The sequence below is a fragment of the Prosopis cineraria genome, unplaced genomic scaffold, assembly GCF_029017545.1.
Source record: "Prosopis cineraria cultivar Desert tree isolate PC_DT_omini unplaced genomic scaffold, ASM2901754v1 PC13, whole genome shotgun sequence".
Classification (NCBI taxonomy): Eukaryota; Viridiplantae; Streptophyta; class Magnoliopsida; order Fabales; family Fabaceae; genus Prosopis; species Prosopis cineraria.
The window spans coordinates 6,435,394-6,450,428 of NW_026555344.1; the positions used below are offsets into that span (position 1 = coordinate 6,435,394).

The 15,035-nt window shown below is 29.1% G+C and overlaps 4 protein-coding genes across 4 annotated transcripts; all 4 read right to left on the reverse strand.

Moving 5' to 3' along the window:
- Positions 1–771: 771 nt before the first annotated feature.
- LOC129290431 (uncharacterized) lies at positions 772–1,570 on the reverse strand. The gene is made up of 2 exons (XM_054927190.1): positions 1,390–1,570; positions 772–1,229 (listed from the first exon to the last, which is right to left on the reverse strand). The coding sequence occupies exons 1-2, from the start codon at positions 1,523–1,525 to the stop codon at positions 1,123–1,125; spliced, it is 243 nt and encodes an 80-aa protein (XP_054783165.1). The 5' UTR covers positions 1,526–1,570; the 3' UTR covers positions 772–1,122.
- A 5,151-nt stretch (positions 1,571–6,721) lies between these two features.
- Positions 6,722–7,375, reverse strand: LOC129290311 (uncharacterized 16 kDa protein in middle repetitive insertion sequence WIS1-like). The gene is made up of 2 exons (XM_054927048.1): positions 7,234–7,375; positions 6,722–7,108 (listed from the first exon to the last, which is right to left on the reverse strand). Exons 1-2 carry the CDS (start codon positions 7,358–7,360, stop codon positions 6,981–6,983), a joined length of 255 nt encoding a protein of 84 aa, XP_054783023.1. The 5' UTR covers positions 7,361–7,375; the 3' UTR covers positions 6,722–6,980.
- Positions 7,376–10,240: 2,865 nt separating this feature from the next.
- On the reverse strand, positions 10,241–10,726 carry LOC129290988 (SKP1-like protein 1). The gene has a single exon (XM_054928059.1). The coding sequence runs from the start codon at positions 10,724–10,726 to the stop codon at positions 10,241–10,243; it is 486 nt and encodes a 161-aa protein (XP_054784034.1).
- A 2,129-nt stretch (positions 10,727–12,855) lies between these two features.
- LOC129291888 (SKP1-like protein 1) lies at positions 12,856–13,411 on the reverse strand. The gene has a single exon (XM_054929443.1). The coding sequence runs from the start codon at positions 13,369–13,371 to the stop codon at positions 12,856–12,858; it is 516 nt and encodes a 171-aa protein (XP_054785418.1). The 5' UTR covers positions 13,372–13,411.
- Positions 13,412–15,035: the final 1,624 nt, after the last annotated feature.

Sequence of the window (15,035 nt, forward strand, 5' to 3'; positions counted from 1 at the left end):
AATATGAGAGGGTGTAATAGTAAATCAATTATTATCTTCCCTTCCCTCTCCTCTTAAATCAAACAAGACAAAGAGATTATTAAAAACCCCTCCCTCCTCCCCCCTTAACAAAACCAAATAATGTATCATTAAAATATTCCCCCCTCCCCCTCTTTCGAACCAAATACCTTTTAAAATTTATTAACTTTGTTTCTCCTATTTAATATACATATTTTAATAATATATTTTTTATTTTTAATATTTAATGGGATAAAAGAAAATTTTTGTAATAATAATTTAATGTTGTGACTTATAAATGGAAAAAAAAATTAATATAATTATCTCACACATTCCCTCAACCTCTTATTACTACGAGGGATAGAGAACTCGAATATGCTTGAAAGGTAAGATCATGGAACAGCCTGTGTAATATGATTTACATATTTTAATGTTTATATTTAAAATTTTAAATTGCATTTGACACTGGTCACAAACACTTGCATCTAATTGAATTGAATTTTTTAATATATATATATATATATATATATGAGCCTATCAGTATTGTAAATATCGATTCGTGTCCCAAATAATTTAGTAGTATCATCCTATATATATACACACCAAAATCTTTTTTTTTAAACCTGCACGTCGATCAAAAGGTTAATTATTACAACATTATGTTTTAGCTTTTTAATTTGAATGCATAATCCACATCTATAAATTGGCCTTGCCATATACAAATATATATATATATAGCTCTAGAGACAACTCAGTGTACTCATATATAAACACATGCTACATTTCAGGAAACCTGAGTTGCAAAAATTTGCAACAAATTAACATTGCAGTGAGAAGAATGGGGGACTCCCCTCCTTTATTTAATACGTGACAGAAACAAATTAAATCTGATTATTACCATTATACATATAGAGAGAGAGACTCATTCAATCCATAAGAAAAAATCAAAACCACATCAACCATAAACAAGCATGCATGAAATCCTGCCAAGGTTTGTATGCATAAAACCTTGACATCATACATGTTATTTTATGATTTAATGGGTATACTTGTTCTTATAATGTGAACACATATAACAATTATATTGGATAAAACATGTATAATCATGTGTGTCTTTGTGAGAATTTAATAACTGGGAGCCTCAGCAGGATGAGGGCAAAAGCAAGGGCAGCATTTGCCTGGAGCTGGAGGAGGAGCACAACACAAACATAGAGGGCAATAAATCGGAATTTCTGTAAAACAACATGAATTCAAATAATTATATAGAACCTCAAACGCTTATATTTCAAGATTAGATAAACTTAAAAGTTAATGAAATATTGTTACTAATAATTAATAGGGATATAAAAATATCATCAGAAGAAAAAGGGGGAAAATAGGATTTACTCGGACCTGGAAACGGTGTTGGAGCCGGTCCTCCTGGCGGCGGCGCCCTTGCTGCATCGCACGGCAAGGTCGTCATCGGAGAAAAGATGATGGCAAAGATGAAAAGAGTCAGCAAAGTAAGCTTCAAAGAGTTACTCGCCATTTTGTTAACAAAGAATGTTTATATTTTTCTGAAAGAAGGTTTGTTATGGAGATTTGATGGAAATAAGAATGTTGTTTTTGAGCATATTTATAGTACTACTAGTTTCGCTGAGGCTCATGCATGGGCTTCGTGTTTGCTGGAATATTTGAATTCTAAGTGTTGAAATACTTTTAGTCTTCAGAATCTTTATTTTCAAAGTCAATATATCGGACTTGACGTTACTCGATCTGTTCATTCCCAACGGGATACGTTATTGGTGTTCACAATGCGTCGCGCAAGATTTCCATATTTTTATCTTTATGTTGAACCTATTTATGATATTTTAATAACAATAATTACTTGTTCATTGAGTATTATAAGATACTTTTAACTTGCGCCCCAAGAGTTTAGTTAATGATATTTAAAATTAATTTTTATTCATGTTTATCCGTTTTTAATAGGCTGGCTCAATTAAAATTTTTTATTAATCACACCCTTGATTGAGGATATTTTTTAAAAAAACTTATTAATTACAATTTGAAAGATTTAAATGCCTTATACTTCCCCTGATTTTTAATATAAGACAAAGTTTGAAAACTTTTGTGATCTTTAATATAAGATAAAATTAGAGTAATTATTTTTTTAATTTTACCCTTTTTTATTTATAATCATTTGAATTCCTAAGCAACACAATTTATTATGATTATTAATTGTAAACAATAGTAAAATTAAAAAGTCATATTTTTTAAAACATTTTTAATAAGCGTAAAGTTGGTTAACTTTGTCTTGTTTGAAGAATCAGAGCTTCAGAAAAAAAGTGTCTTTTATAATACTGAATGGCTTATTTCTTAGAAGCTCTTTTGGAAAACTTTCTATCCAAACATGTTTTCTTCACCCCCAATTAGCTATGGCAATGAAGACCGTTGTCTTTTGTGTACAAAATGCTCTTTAAATTCAAGCCTCTTAGCCAGCTTTGTCCTTTATATAATTAGAACATAGCTCTGGAAAAAAAATTTCACTTGGAATTCTATCCTTTAAACATGACTTGTTGAATTTTAGTCTATATACTCCATTCAGTCCTTATTATAAGCTGCTTTTAATTACTTTTCTAAAATCAAGAAATGAAAGTTGACTCATTAAATATATCTTAAAATAAAAAAAAATCCAACTTTACCTACTGTAAAAATAGGGAGGAGAGATATACACAATTTATGATGAGTCACAAAATTAAACTTATGACATAAATAAAATTAAAAAATTGTAATAGATAACCTTCCATGTATCTTATACCAAGGGTCAAATAATTTTTTTAGAAGGTGCCTATAATATGAAGAAGAAAAGGTATATAAAAGGCTTAATTGAAATTTGGTGGATAGGATAACTGAAGTTGGCCTAATTCCATTATTACACAAACTGTTACACACAGATATTTTAATTGCCACCATTAAAGGCTTAATTTGCTGGGGAATAAATCCCAATAAAATGAAATCCGGAAAACATCGTCTTTCAGGTATTTAATGAAAGACTTTTTTCTGCATCATTAAGATTTCTAAATTGCAGCCAACAATAGGAATATTGGTCGGCTTGAAAATGCACACATGCAATGGGATAATTCTTCACTTGCCCAATTTTTAATGAGTGTGTTGACCCTGAGCTTCAGTGAAGTGATTGGGGTTTCAATCAACGCAACCAAGTGAGGAGGCAGCTCGACTACGATTCAAATTGAAATTAAATAAGTGCCCGTTTAATTGATGAGAAAGAAATATGAAATGAAATGAATAATATAATAAAATGAATTAAAATAGGTAATGAGTTGATAGAAAGGTAAAAATGATTAAGAGATGAAAGCTATGGATTGATAGAAAGATGAGAATGATCGTTTGGCGTAAATAAATAATTAATACAACATAGGAATTTTATAGAAACCCAAAATTTAAAAGTAAAACAACAAAAAAATAGTTACCAAATTAAAAAAAACAAATCTTTTTACACACTTATTTATTAAAATTTTCTTATAGAAATAACTTAACAATTTAATCCTATATTTCTTTGAATACCACACACATTGTCATATGCATTTTTTTTTTATTTCTAACAGATATCCTTTTAGTAGAGGCAATCCTGTACATTCCAGGTTTGTCATATGCATTTTCAATTGTAGTTAACAAATTTAAGCCAAATCTATGTAATATTTTTTTGTCAGCCAATAAATTTTTAATTAGTGGTTAAACAAATCCTGAATAGTCTGTGAAAAGAAGTCTCTAATCACTGGTTAAAAAGCATCCTAATAAATAAGGCTAAGCATCCAAACTCTTCAATTTACACACGGAGTCTTTAAAATCATTTAATATCATATCAGGCTAAAAATAATAAAAATACATTAATCTATAAAGTTGAAGAGAGAGAGAACATGCATCATCCAAATCTATTTTTTTTTTTTTTTGGGGTACAAGAATGGGGCTAAACAGCCCAAGATGAACATCTGAATCTAAATAATTTTGCCCACCAAAAAAGAGTGAAAGAGAAACTGAAAGAAAAATTTGTAGATAGAAAATGCATTCATATAGTTTCATGCATTCACTTAAAAGAGATGGGGAGAGAACATACACATGATTTAATTTGAATCTAAATTTTACCTCCCAAAGAGAATGAAAGAAAACTGTTGAAATTTTTGCGGATTGAAAATGTATACTCGAAGTTTCATACATTCACGGCTTGACGCACTCGCTGAAACGCCTACTCATTCCCCTGACAACTCATTCTTCTTGTTCAGGACTATAATCATTCTTGATGCTGAAAATGTTGGGCCCAAGGAGTATCTCCGAATGGGGAAAACACAAGTAGACAATGGCGGTACCTTGGGCCAAGGGTGAAACATTTTTTTAGATTTTCGCTGAATATATTTAAAATTTTTTTGAAATCCAAACATATTTAAAGTTGAGCTAAGATGTGCAAAATATTGAACCAAAAAATATAAAATAATAAAACATATAACTCCTTCTTGTAATGTTCTTCAAATTCAAGAAGTGCATTTGCCTCCGAATTACACATAGCGCCACCCGTGAAAGTGGGCTGCTCAATGATTCCTGGAAGATACGTGTTAGTGAGTATGAAACCACATATTAATCAAAAATATTAATGCATTGAGTTTATTAAGTATATGATCACATAACATAATTGGGCTTTAATATTTCAAGGATCATTCATTAACCCATTTTAACAAATTAATAAAATAATGGGTTATCTTGACATTAAAAATACTTAGTGTCCGTTAATCATCAGTAAGTTTCATTATTTTTTTAATATTCTTATTAGGTTAAGGTTTATTTTTGCCCCTCAATTTAAGTATTTTATAATAAAAATAGTATTAAAAAAATATAACGTGAGACCCACTAACAGTCAACTAAAGAATTGACTCATAGTTAAATTTAAAAATATTTATAACTTTTTGTGTACAGTTCAGGAATAAAAATAACTTGTAATTCTAAAATAATTGATGTGAATCCGCTCGTAAATTTCCAACAGAAAATCCTTCGTACCTCCTCCGGACTCTTGTCCTTGATTCTATCGGCCACAGTCTGGCATGTTAGATCCATGAGGCTCTTTATATGGTAGCATAAGATTAAAGATAGCATCCTAGCCCACGTTCATAGACTCGGCGCCCCACTTATAGAGCTCTATGTCGTTACCGTCGACGTCAATGAGGGCCGCAATGGCATGCTTCTGGCAATCCTCGATGACTTTGAACGAAGGTTAATTGGCCATTCACATTCACTATCTGGATTACGTCGTCAACACTACAAGCTCCCCCGAGAACATGCCTTTCAGAACCTGTGATTTTAGCACGGTCGGCTTTTACATCTATATATCTCAAATAGGTTTTCGTCGAAGCCACCTAGAATCAGCTTCTCAGATGAACTAGCTTCTCAGATGATGGCATTTTTGTCGTTGTTCGATAGAAAAAGCATGGATCTGGAGAATTCTTTTACACGGTTTCCTTTTGTAATGATAGAATTAGTAGTATTTTTAGAAATCTTTTCTTTAGAGGGTGAAATAGTTATATTATATATGTAGACACGCATATTTCAAGATAGGATATACTTGGGTGAGAATATAGTGTTCAACATTGAATACAATAAAAATAATTTAAACTTAAGAGTGTAATTTTTTTCAAGAAAATTAAATATTACTTCATGCATAAAAAATATAGTATATTATTTAAATTTGTTATATTATACTAATTTCTTATTTTTCAAAATTCCGTAGATCAATAAATCAATATTTTTTTAAAAAAATTGCATATAGTATTAATCAATCCATTACAAAAATAATACTTCAAGATTTATAAAAATAATACAACAGGACAATTTTAATTTCTACAGGGTCATTAAATTATTCGTCATTCAAATTTGCTTGCCTTGCATAGTTTTCAATTATTAAATTTTTTTAACTAAATTTCAATCATTAAAGTTGCCACTGCTGTGAAAGTTTGTGAGTACTTTGGTTTAAGTTTCTTTTTCTCAACAAATAGCCACACGAATATTTTCTTATTTGACCTAAATTCAAATGAAAACTCAAGATTTTCATTCTTGCACAATATATTTAATTTCTTAGGTTTTGGACGCATTTGTTACGAAATTGATTTTCTATATAATGATTACGCGCTAAATTGATTTGTGAAAGGAAAAAAGTGAAGGACTTTCTTGAAAATATAACTTGTATATGTTCATGCGAGATAGTATATATTTTTCATTCTTAATTATTTCCTTTTTCAATTATATTTTTTTACCAAAAATATGCCCTTGAATTGCTCACAATATAATATTGGAAGAATCACATTTAAGGCCTCCAAATGAAAAAAAAAAAGAAAAAAAGAGCAACGAAGGCCCAGAATAACAGAAGCTTCAACAATACAAAAAACATTAAGATTCAACGATTCAATTGTGCATGTTGAACTTTTTAATATTTTAGGTCCTCACTGCTACTCTTTTCATTTGAAAGTCTTGAATGTTATTCTCTCTATAATATTTGGAATTATGACCTCTGTTCCCTTGAATGAACAGGCGCCATAATAAGATGCCAATATGCAGGAACAGGCGTCATAATGGTTCGTATAAAAAGGAACATGGAAAATACTAATAACACATACTTTACTTGCTAGAAGAAGAAGAACACATACAATTACAATAAATTAAAACATAAGCTGCAAAAATTGCATAAAAAAAGAAACAGGCTGCCCCTTTTATTTAATACAAAGAAAACAAAGTTGATTATATATCATTATATTGAGCTAGCACATTAATAATATAAAAGCTTAAGAACCTATCTGAATTAGTTGCGCTTGAACCCCATAACACATTTATTCACGTCCTAATTTATTTTATGATTTGTGTGGCACACACCAATTATTTTTGTATATAATTAAGAACCTATCTGAATACTACAATCAAACATACTCATAATGTTGCGTGAAGTTTTAAATGCTGGGAGGTTTAGCAGCAGCCACAGGTGGCGGCGGAGGAGGACGAGGACATGCGCAGCGGCAGCATTTGCCCGGAGCTGGAGGAGGAGCACAACACACACATCTTGGACATATGGGAAACCCTAAAGCACAATGTTATAATGTTCATCTGTTCAAAATTACTAGCGTATCTCAAATACTGATGCACAAAAAAAAAATATGTATGTATGTATGTAGAGAGAGAGAGAGAGAGAGAGATAGGGTTTACTTGGCCTTGGTGGTGGTGCCGGCGCTGATGCCGGTGATGCCGCCGCTTCACAAGGCAAGGTCGGAGACAAGATCAGTGCAACGATGAAAAGAGTCGCCAAAGAAAGCCTGAGAAAGTGACTTGCCATTTTGTTTACAGAGAAACAAATGAATATAGTTGAGCATGTTTATAGCGGTTGTGTCGACGTTCATGGCTCCCCTTGTGCCGTAATATTTGAATTTCAGACGACGTCGTTGAAATAATTGTAGAACATTAATGTTCAAAGATTCTAATATATCTCATTTTGACTTTGCGTTCATTTCCATTTTTTTTCTTGGTCAACATACTCCTTTTGATCCTATTTTTAAATCATTGCTAGTATATTTTTACTAAAATTAAGGAAAACATTAAATTTTTTTAATCTGAAAATTTAATAAATTTTTAACTCTTTCTCTAACTTTGAAAATAAAATACTCTTTCATTTAATAATATTTTCCCCATTTAATAGGGGAAAGGTTAACATGGACACAAAAATTATAAAAATACTCTATAAATAAAATTAAAACAAATATTCTCTTTGCCCTATAAATAAAATGATCAAAGGAATATTAAAGATACCATTATGGTCCCTATCCTCTAACCATCTCATAGAATCAATGAATTATGGTTAAATCATTTATTTTAATTGAAAAATGAAAATAGAATAGTTTTTTCATTTTATCCGTAATTAAATAAAAAAAATTTCATTATATTCTTTTTCATATTTAATGACTTTTTTTATAGAATAAAGTTTATATGAGTTGGGTCTCGAGGGCTCAATCAAGGTATGCCTTCAGGCTTTAAATACATTTTACAAAAATACTTACAGATTGACTACCAATAAAATCCTCATATTTATAACAGAATTTGATCCCATAATCTTATAAGTTATGGGTCAAATTTCTATAATTCACCCACCAACAAAGTCCTCATATTTAATAACTTTAAATATGAGTAATATTAAAAAAAAACTTGATCAAGATATAGAACGTCAAGCAACATCATCCATGTATGTCTTTTAGAAAATGTTTTCTAACAAGGAGTGGAATGCTAGTATTTTAATATTTCTTTCTTTCCCACAGGCTTCATCTTTTTCAGCAGAAACTCGCCAGAATTAGTGCAATGAAAAGCGGGAAAGCATCGTCTTTTGCGTGTAAATGTTCTCTACATATATTCAAGTCTCTCAGCCAAATTTGGACTTAAGTTACCGTTTTCACTTTGAATTCTCTTCTTTGTAATAAGATGATGACATTATTTTGATTTTTTTTGGCGACACTAAAGTTGATTTTTCTCTAACAAGACTACCTGGGGGCAATTAAATAGAAGGAGAAATATATGGTTTTTTTATGCTAAAAATTATCGAATTGATTATTTAATTTTATCATCAACCCATCAACAAAAAATCCTAGAGGCAATATGTTCGGTAGATAATGGAATTATAAAATTACAATGCCCATAGGATGGTTTTATCTAACGTGCGTAGATAAACTAACGATTATTTTTTTTTTTCGTTACTTAAAATTACAATCTAATTCAATAAATCAAAACTAATTTTAAGCTGGAAAAGAGATCAGGATTAATTGTAAGTTAACAGATATATATGAGTTAAAAATTATTTTAAATTGGCCCACTGGCTGAAAACAAATCTTGTACTCAAAAAATATAAACCAAATTTTTAAAATTTGAAATAAATATTCTATTATTTGCTTGGTTTGATCCAATATAACATAGGCTATATCTGCAAAAATCCCTAAAAATAAATGGTCAACTAAATAAAATAAATTGAAATAAATAATTAGTAAATGCATTCAATATCATATTTTGGGTTTGTTAAAAAAATATCGTATTTTAGCAATAATGAAGATTGGGGATTGATATTTTAGGAGATAGATTCCACATGATTTAGCAAAATTAATATTATATATAATGAAAATATTTTATGCAGGTATTAAGATCTTGTAAGCTAAAACAGTAAAAGAAAGCACATTTTCCAATTAATCTATTATCTGTAATGAGATAGTTGGAGATTCATATATCAAAAGATTAATTATTTCCCATTAATGCATCCATTGGATGTTATATGCGTGTGTAGATCAACCAAGGACTATTTATTTTATTACTCAAAATTAAAATTACCATCTAATTCAGTCAGTCAGGACTAATTGGGGGTTAATTAATAAGATATGAAATTAAAAATTAATGGTCACTTCAATAAGATCATATATTTATAAAATATTTGATAACCTTGGATATAAAAAAAAATTGCAACATTGACTATGGCTTTAACTGATTCCAAATGAAGACGCCCTTATTTTTTCCCCCCAATCCGAACGCTCAGTATTCAATATTCATGGAAGCTTTATATGTTTTCGACTTCTGTCAACTAATGATTCAGACTCTCGCCTCACTCACATATAGCGGAATCATATACTACTATATTTTAAATGAAAATTTTAATAAAGGTTTAACAATTATACCCCATCAAACAAATAAAATTTGTGTATGAGTGTGTATAAACATATTATAATTCCTTCCAAATTTTATATACAACATAAATCTAAAAAAACAATTGAAAAGATATAATTTTTAATACCTAAACTTTATCTCAATTGTCAATTTATTTATTAAATTTGATGGTCAAAAGATTAACTATAAGGACTCGAATTGTCTCGACTCAAGAAACTAGATGGAACGACTTGTTTTGATGAGATTTAGACTCAATAACTGTACTTGATATAGGCAATAAGTGCCTATATGATCTAAACTTTTAAAATTCAGATAAATGTTTATAAACTTATACTTTACTTAATATTAATGAATAAGTTAGTTTATTTAATTTGGATTTTAACAGTTTAGATAATATAATTACTGAGTGCCTATATGAAGTACAGTTGATGCAAAGTTAAGAGACTACAAGTTGAGTTAAGGTAAAATAATCAACGGAAAAACAACTTATAAACACAATAATAAGTATAAAAGTTTGAGTACTTCAATAAAAATCCCACCGATACTTTGCACGAAATCGTTGTTCTTCTTGAGGAGTGAGATCGTTCTTAATATTGAAAATCCGTCGAATCTTCTTAGGGTTTTTTCCCTTTATCAAATCCGCCACAGTTTGACAGGCAAGATCAAACAAGCCTAATATTTCCATATAGTCCGCTGCCGTCAAAATATGATATAGCATATCTGTGTCCACTTTCATGAACTCAGCATCCCATGCCTTCAGTTCCTCCACGTCGGCGATGGGGACTCTGGCACCGGCCATGGCGGCTTCGTGATCGGCATGCTTCTGGCAGTACTCCATGACTTTCACCAACGTTGTGGTGTTCACATTGGATAGTGGGACTCTATCAACAACGCAATTATCGTCGTCCAGCATGCGCTTCAGTAGCTCCGATTGCTTTGCCGCTCCGACAGTCATCTCGAACTCGGTGCTGTCTCCGCTCACCACTGTTATATTCTCCACAGATGACATCTTTGTTGTTGAAGGGCTTCCAAAGGTTTCGAGAAATTTGACCTCCTGGCGTTAAATGTAGCTTCTCCAACAGTCGTGAGGGATATTTATTTATACGTTACACGTATACGACTTTCACTAATATGACTTTATTTATAAAGAGAGTTTGAAGAATTTAAATTTGAGATAAGATAATTGATTAAAATAAATCTTTGAGATAGGATAAGCTTTGAAGGATGAAGATAAATTACAAATATTTAAATTTAAAATACAAATTTTCTATTATTGCAGTTATATATGTTCTTTGGAGTCGGTTTCTAGCATTTTATGCTTCGTAAATCAAGTACTAATAATTGGGTTTGCATGTGAAATTAATATTTTTTTTCGGTGCCTATCATAGAATTATAATAATATTTAATCAATATAACCTTTATTTAGATTAAAATAAGGTAGATACTGTTTTATAATACACCGGGAGGATACATAATAATTCAAGCGATTCTATGCTTCGAATATCTTTTATATGGATTAAAATTAGTTAGATAATATTTTAAAAGTTAAAACATTGAGTATCATTTATATTAATTCATTTAAATTTAAATTTGAGATTTAAAATCTTACATTTAAAATATTTTGTTTGAATATGGTAAAAAAATTTAAAGAAAAAACAAAGGTGGGCTGAGTTTCAAAACAAAAATGGAAGATTGAAATTGATGAAGTTATCTCTATTATTCAATCTATAAGAGACGAGAACAAGAAGTGAGAGAAGGAACAAGAGTTACAAAGCCAAAAATAGATAAAATGCAAAGAAATTAATTAGGGTATAGAGGAAATTTAAAATTAAAAAATATTTATTATAAAATATGGATTTGCAAAACTCAACCTAAATAAATAGATTTTTTAAAAAAAAAAGAATAACTAAATAATATTAAAATAGAGTAGCTGATATTTAAAAAAATTAAATATATAGAATTTTATTTTAAAGGTCCCGTGTATCACAGAATCTAATTATTTTTTAATTTCTCTCCCACGTATTTTTTTAGCCTAAATCTCCCAAGTTGAGTTTATTCCTTTTTAAACTTTCACAGTTCTCAAGTTTAAATTTTGAAATATGTTGTCGCGTTAAATAAAAATATTAAAAACATTCCAAAAACCCGTCAAACTCATATTAACATTTTTACATATAGTAGGAGGTTGGACTAGTTTGTGTGAGTGGTAATAATATTTAGGTTTTGTAGGATACCGTTAATGAAATAAAAATAAATAAATATAACCACTTAAATTATATAAGATAATTCTGAAACTCACCATCTTCATCTTTATTCACTTATAACTTGAAAGCAAGGTTGTTAAATTTGTGACAAGATATAAACTCGAAACATGAACTTGGATCAACGAGTTTATTTTTATTAATAAATAGTCTTTAAAAATACATAATTAAATAATTAAAATATAAAATATGATCATAATTTAATTTATATATATTTTAACTATAAATAATTAAAATTAAGTCTATCTATATTTATAGATTATCATACTCAATATATAAATTTGAAAATATGACAACTTATTTTTGATATTTTTTGTTTTCTTTTTTTATTAATATTAATTTTTGGTTTTCTTAGTTTTATTCTTCATTGAACCAAATCCCACCGCTTTTATAAATTAAGTTTCATATAATATATACCTATCTTGCTTAATGAGTTTATAGGTAAATTGATATGATTTTATAAGTTAGAAAATTAAAAATGGTATACTCGAAGAGTCAACTTTTGAGTTTAAGAGAGTTTTATATAACCTAAGTCTATGAGTGAATTAATACAATTTTATAAATTAGAGATGTAAAAATAATAGACTCATAGAGTCAATTCAAAAGTTTGACAACCATGTTTGAAAGAGTTTAACTATGATTTTCTTGTGGCGTTTAGATTAGAAGAAATTAAAAGATTTCAGATATAAAAATTATACTCTGAGATACTCTATATATATGTATGTATATAAAATATATATTCTTAAAAAATTTCACACAAAATAAATGCATACAAAGTTATTGACTTATTATTAAAAATTCTTAACTGAAAAAAATTGAAACTATGAACCCCTAAAAAATAAAAGAAACGAGACACAAAATAGCTGAAAGAAAATTGACTTTAATCAAAGGCCCATTGACAGTCCCTACGATTCTGCTCCTCTTCTTCAGGAGTAAAATCATTCTTTATGTTAAAAGTCCGGCGAATCTCCTCCGGCGATTTCCCTTTGATCATATCAGCCACAGCCTGACAAGACGAATCTAACAAGCCTGCGATTTCCATGTAGTTCGCCGCTAATATAATATCAAACAGCAATTGATTTTCCACTTTCAAAAACTCAGCATCCCACTGCTTCAGTTCCTCCATGGCGACACCATTTGCGGCTCCGGCCCCGATTACGGCGATGTCGGTCTCGGTCTTGGCAGCCTCATCATGATCGGCATGTTTCTGGCAGTATTCCATGACTTTTGCCAACGTCACAGAATTCACATTGTATAGTGGGATCTTGTCGGAGACGCCAAGATCGTCCAACATGTTCTTTATTAGCGTTGATTGTGTTGCGGCCTTAATGGCCACCTCAAACTCATGGCCGTCGCTGCTTACCAATGTAACAGTGATCTTGGCCGACGATGTCATCTTCCAAAGGTTTGGAAAAAGTTGCCTCAAGAGGGACGGATATTTCTACTCAGACGACTAGAGCTACTTTCACAAATATTGCTTCCTCTATTTATAACGATAGTGTGAAGAATTTAACTTTGAGATAAGATAATTGATAAAAAATACGAGATAAGATTAACTGTCAAGGATAAAAATAAATTACAAATATTCATATTTAAAATGCAAGACCTTCTAGATATTTTAATTGTTTTAAATATTCCAATTCCAATTTTATCAAAATCTTTGTATTTTTTGGCTAATCATCTTGTATGTACAACTGATGAATATTAATTATTAAATTATTATTTATTTACAGAAAATCAAAAATTTAATTGAAAAGGATAATGACTATGATTTTTTTCGATAATCCAAATGTATTAATATGAAGTATTTAGATATATAACTTATCGAAAGTAATATTAAAACAATGCAATAGTTAACTCTAACGGAAAATGAAACGATATATTATATCATATTCATAATTTAATTAAAAATTATTTACAGCGAAATTTTTACATTAAACTTAAGGTTTTATTTTTGAAATTGTTCAAGTGGCGTTCATATCCATATCCATATTATTATTATTATCATTATTATTCCGTTAAGTTGTAGATGAAACGCTAAGATTTCTCATACTTTTCGTAAGACAATAAAATTTTATGAATATCAAATTTTAGTTATTCATAAATAAAAAACTGATGAATTACCAATAGTAATTTCAAGTAGACAAAATTAAATATATTACAAACTGTGAGCTTGATATCAGTGATGGATATATGCTTGCCCTTCCTCCCATAAAAGCTTTCTTTTTTTTTTTAATAAAAATGTGTTTATTTTTATCTGTAAAAAAATGTGGAAATCAATTTTAACACTCCCCCTAGTGAAAAATTTTGATTTTCCCTGCTTGATATCACAATTACATATATTAAAAATATAAGTTCAAATTAAAGTCATTTATAAAGTATTCAGTTACAATGACTATAAAAAAATTGATAGTGCGCGCGCATGTTTCATTAAGTCCTTACAAATACCGATTTCCTGTTAGATCAAAAAATAAAAATATTCAAGTTATATATATATATATATATATTTACATGCAAATTATTATTTATTTCATTTTCTTAAATTTATTTTTCTATATTAATAATTTAAATAATTTCCCAATCCGCATATCTTTAATCACAACTAAGACGCAAATAATATAGTTAATTAAAAAAATAGTTAAGAATATAACAAATTTATAACCACAATTTAAAAAATTATATAAATAAGTAATTGCACAAAAAAATCAAATAAGAAATAAATTATTTAATTAAAAATAAAGAGAAAATACTTTTTGGGCAGATAATTTAAAATAAACGGCCTTGCTATCTCTTTTTTCTATAAAAAAAGGTCTCACTATATCTCTCAAATCTTTATTTTTCCCATTCTTCTAGTCTCATCTATTATACTACCCTCATCCCAAATTATAGGGTACTTTTGAAGGAATTTTTTTTTCAAAATATAAGACACTTTGGATAAATTAAGGTTTCATTAAATGCACAAATTTTACCTTTCTCTCTCTATAATTAATTTCTATCTCTTCTCTTTTTAATATATTAAATGATGGATATTTTTAAAATTTTATATTTTTATTTTAAAAA

Coding starts and splice junctions, on each gene's coding strand:
- LOC129290431 (XM_054927190.1), bottom strand. CDS start 1,525: ATGGCGAGTAACTCTTTGAAGCTTACTTTGCTGACTCTTTTCATCTTT. Junction 1,230..1,389: donor GGCTCCAACACCGTTTCCAG/GTCCGAGTAAAT, acceptor GTTGTTTTACAG/AAATTCCGATTTATTGCCCT.
- LOC129290311 (XM_054927048.1), bottom strand. CDS start 7,360: ATGGCAAGTCACTTTCTCAGGCTTTCTTTGGCGACTCTTTTCATCGTT. Junction 7,109..7,233: donor GGCACCACCACCAAGGCCAA/GTAAACCCTATC, acceptor ATTGTGCTTTAG/GGTTTCCCATATGTCCAAGA.
- LOC129290988 (XM_054928059.1), bottom strand. CDS start 10,726: ATGTCATCTGTGGAGAATATAACAGTGGTGAGCGGAGACAGCACCGAG.
- LOC129291888 (XM_054929443.1), bottom strand. CDS start 13,371: ATGACATCGTCGGCCAAGATCACTGTTACATTGGTAAGCAGCGACGGC.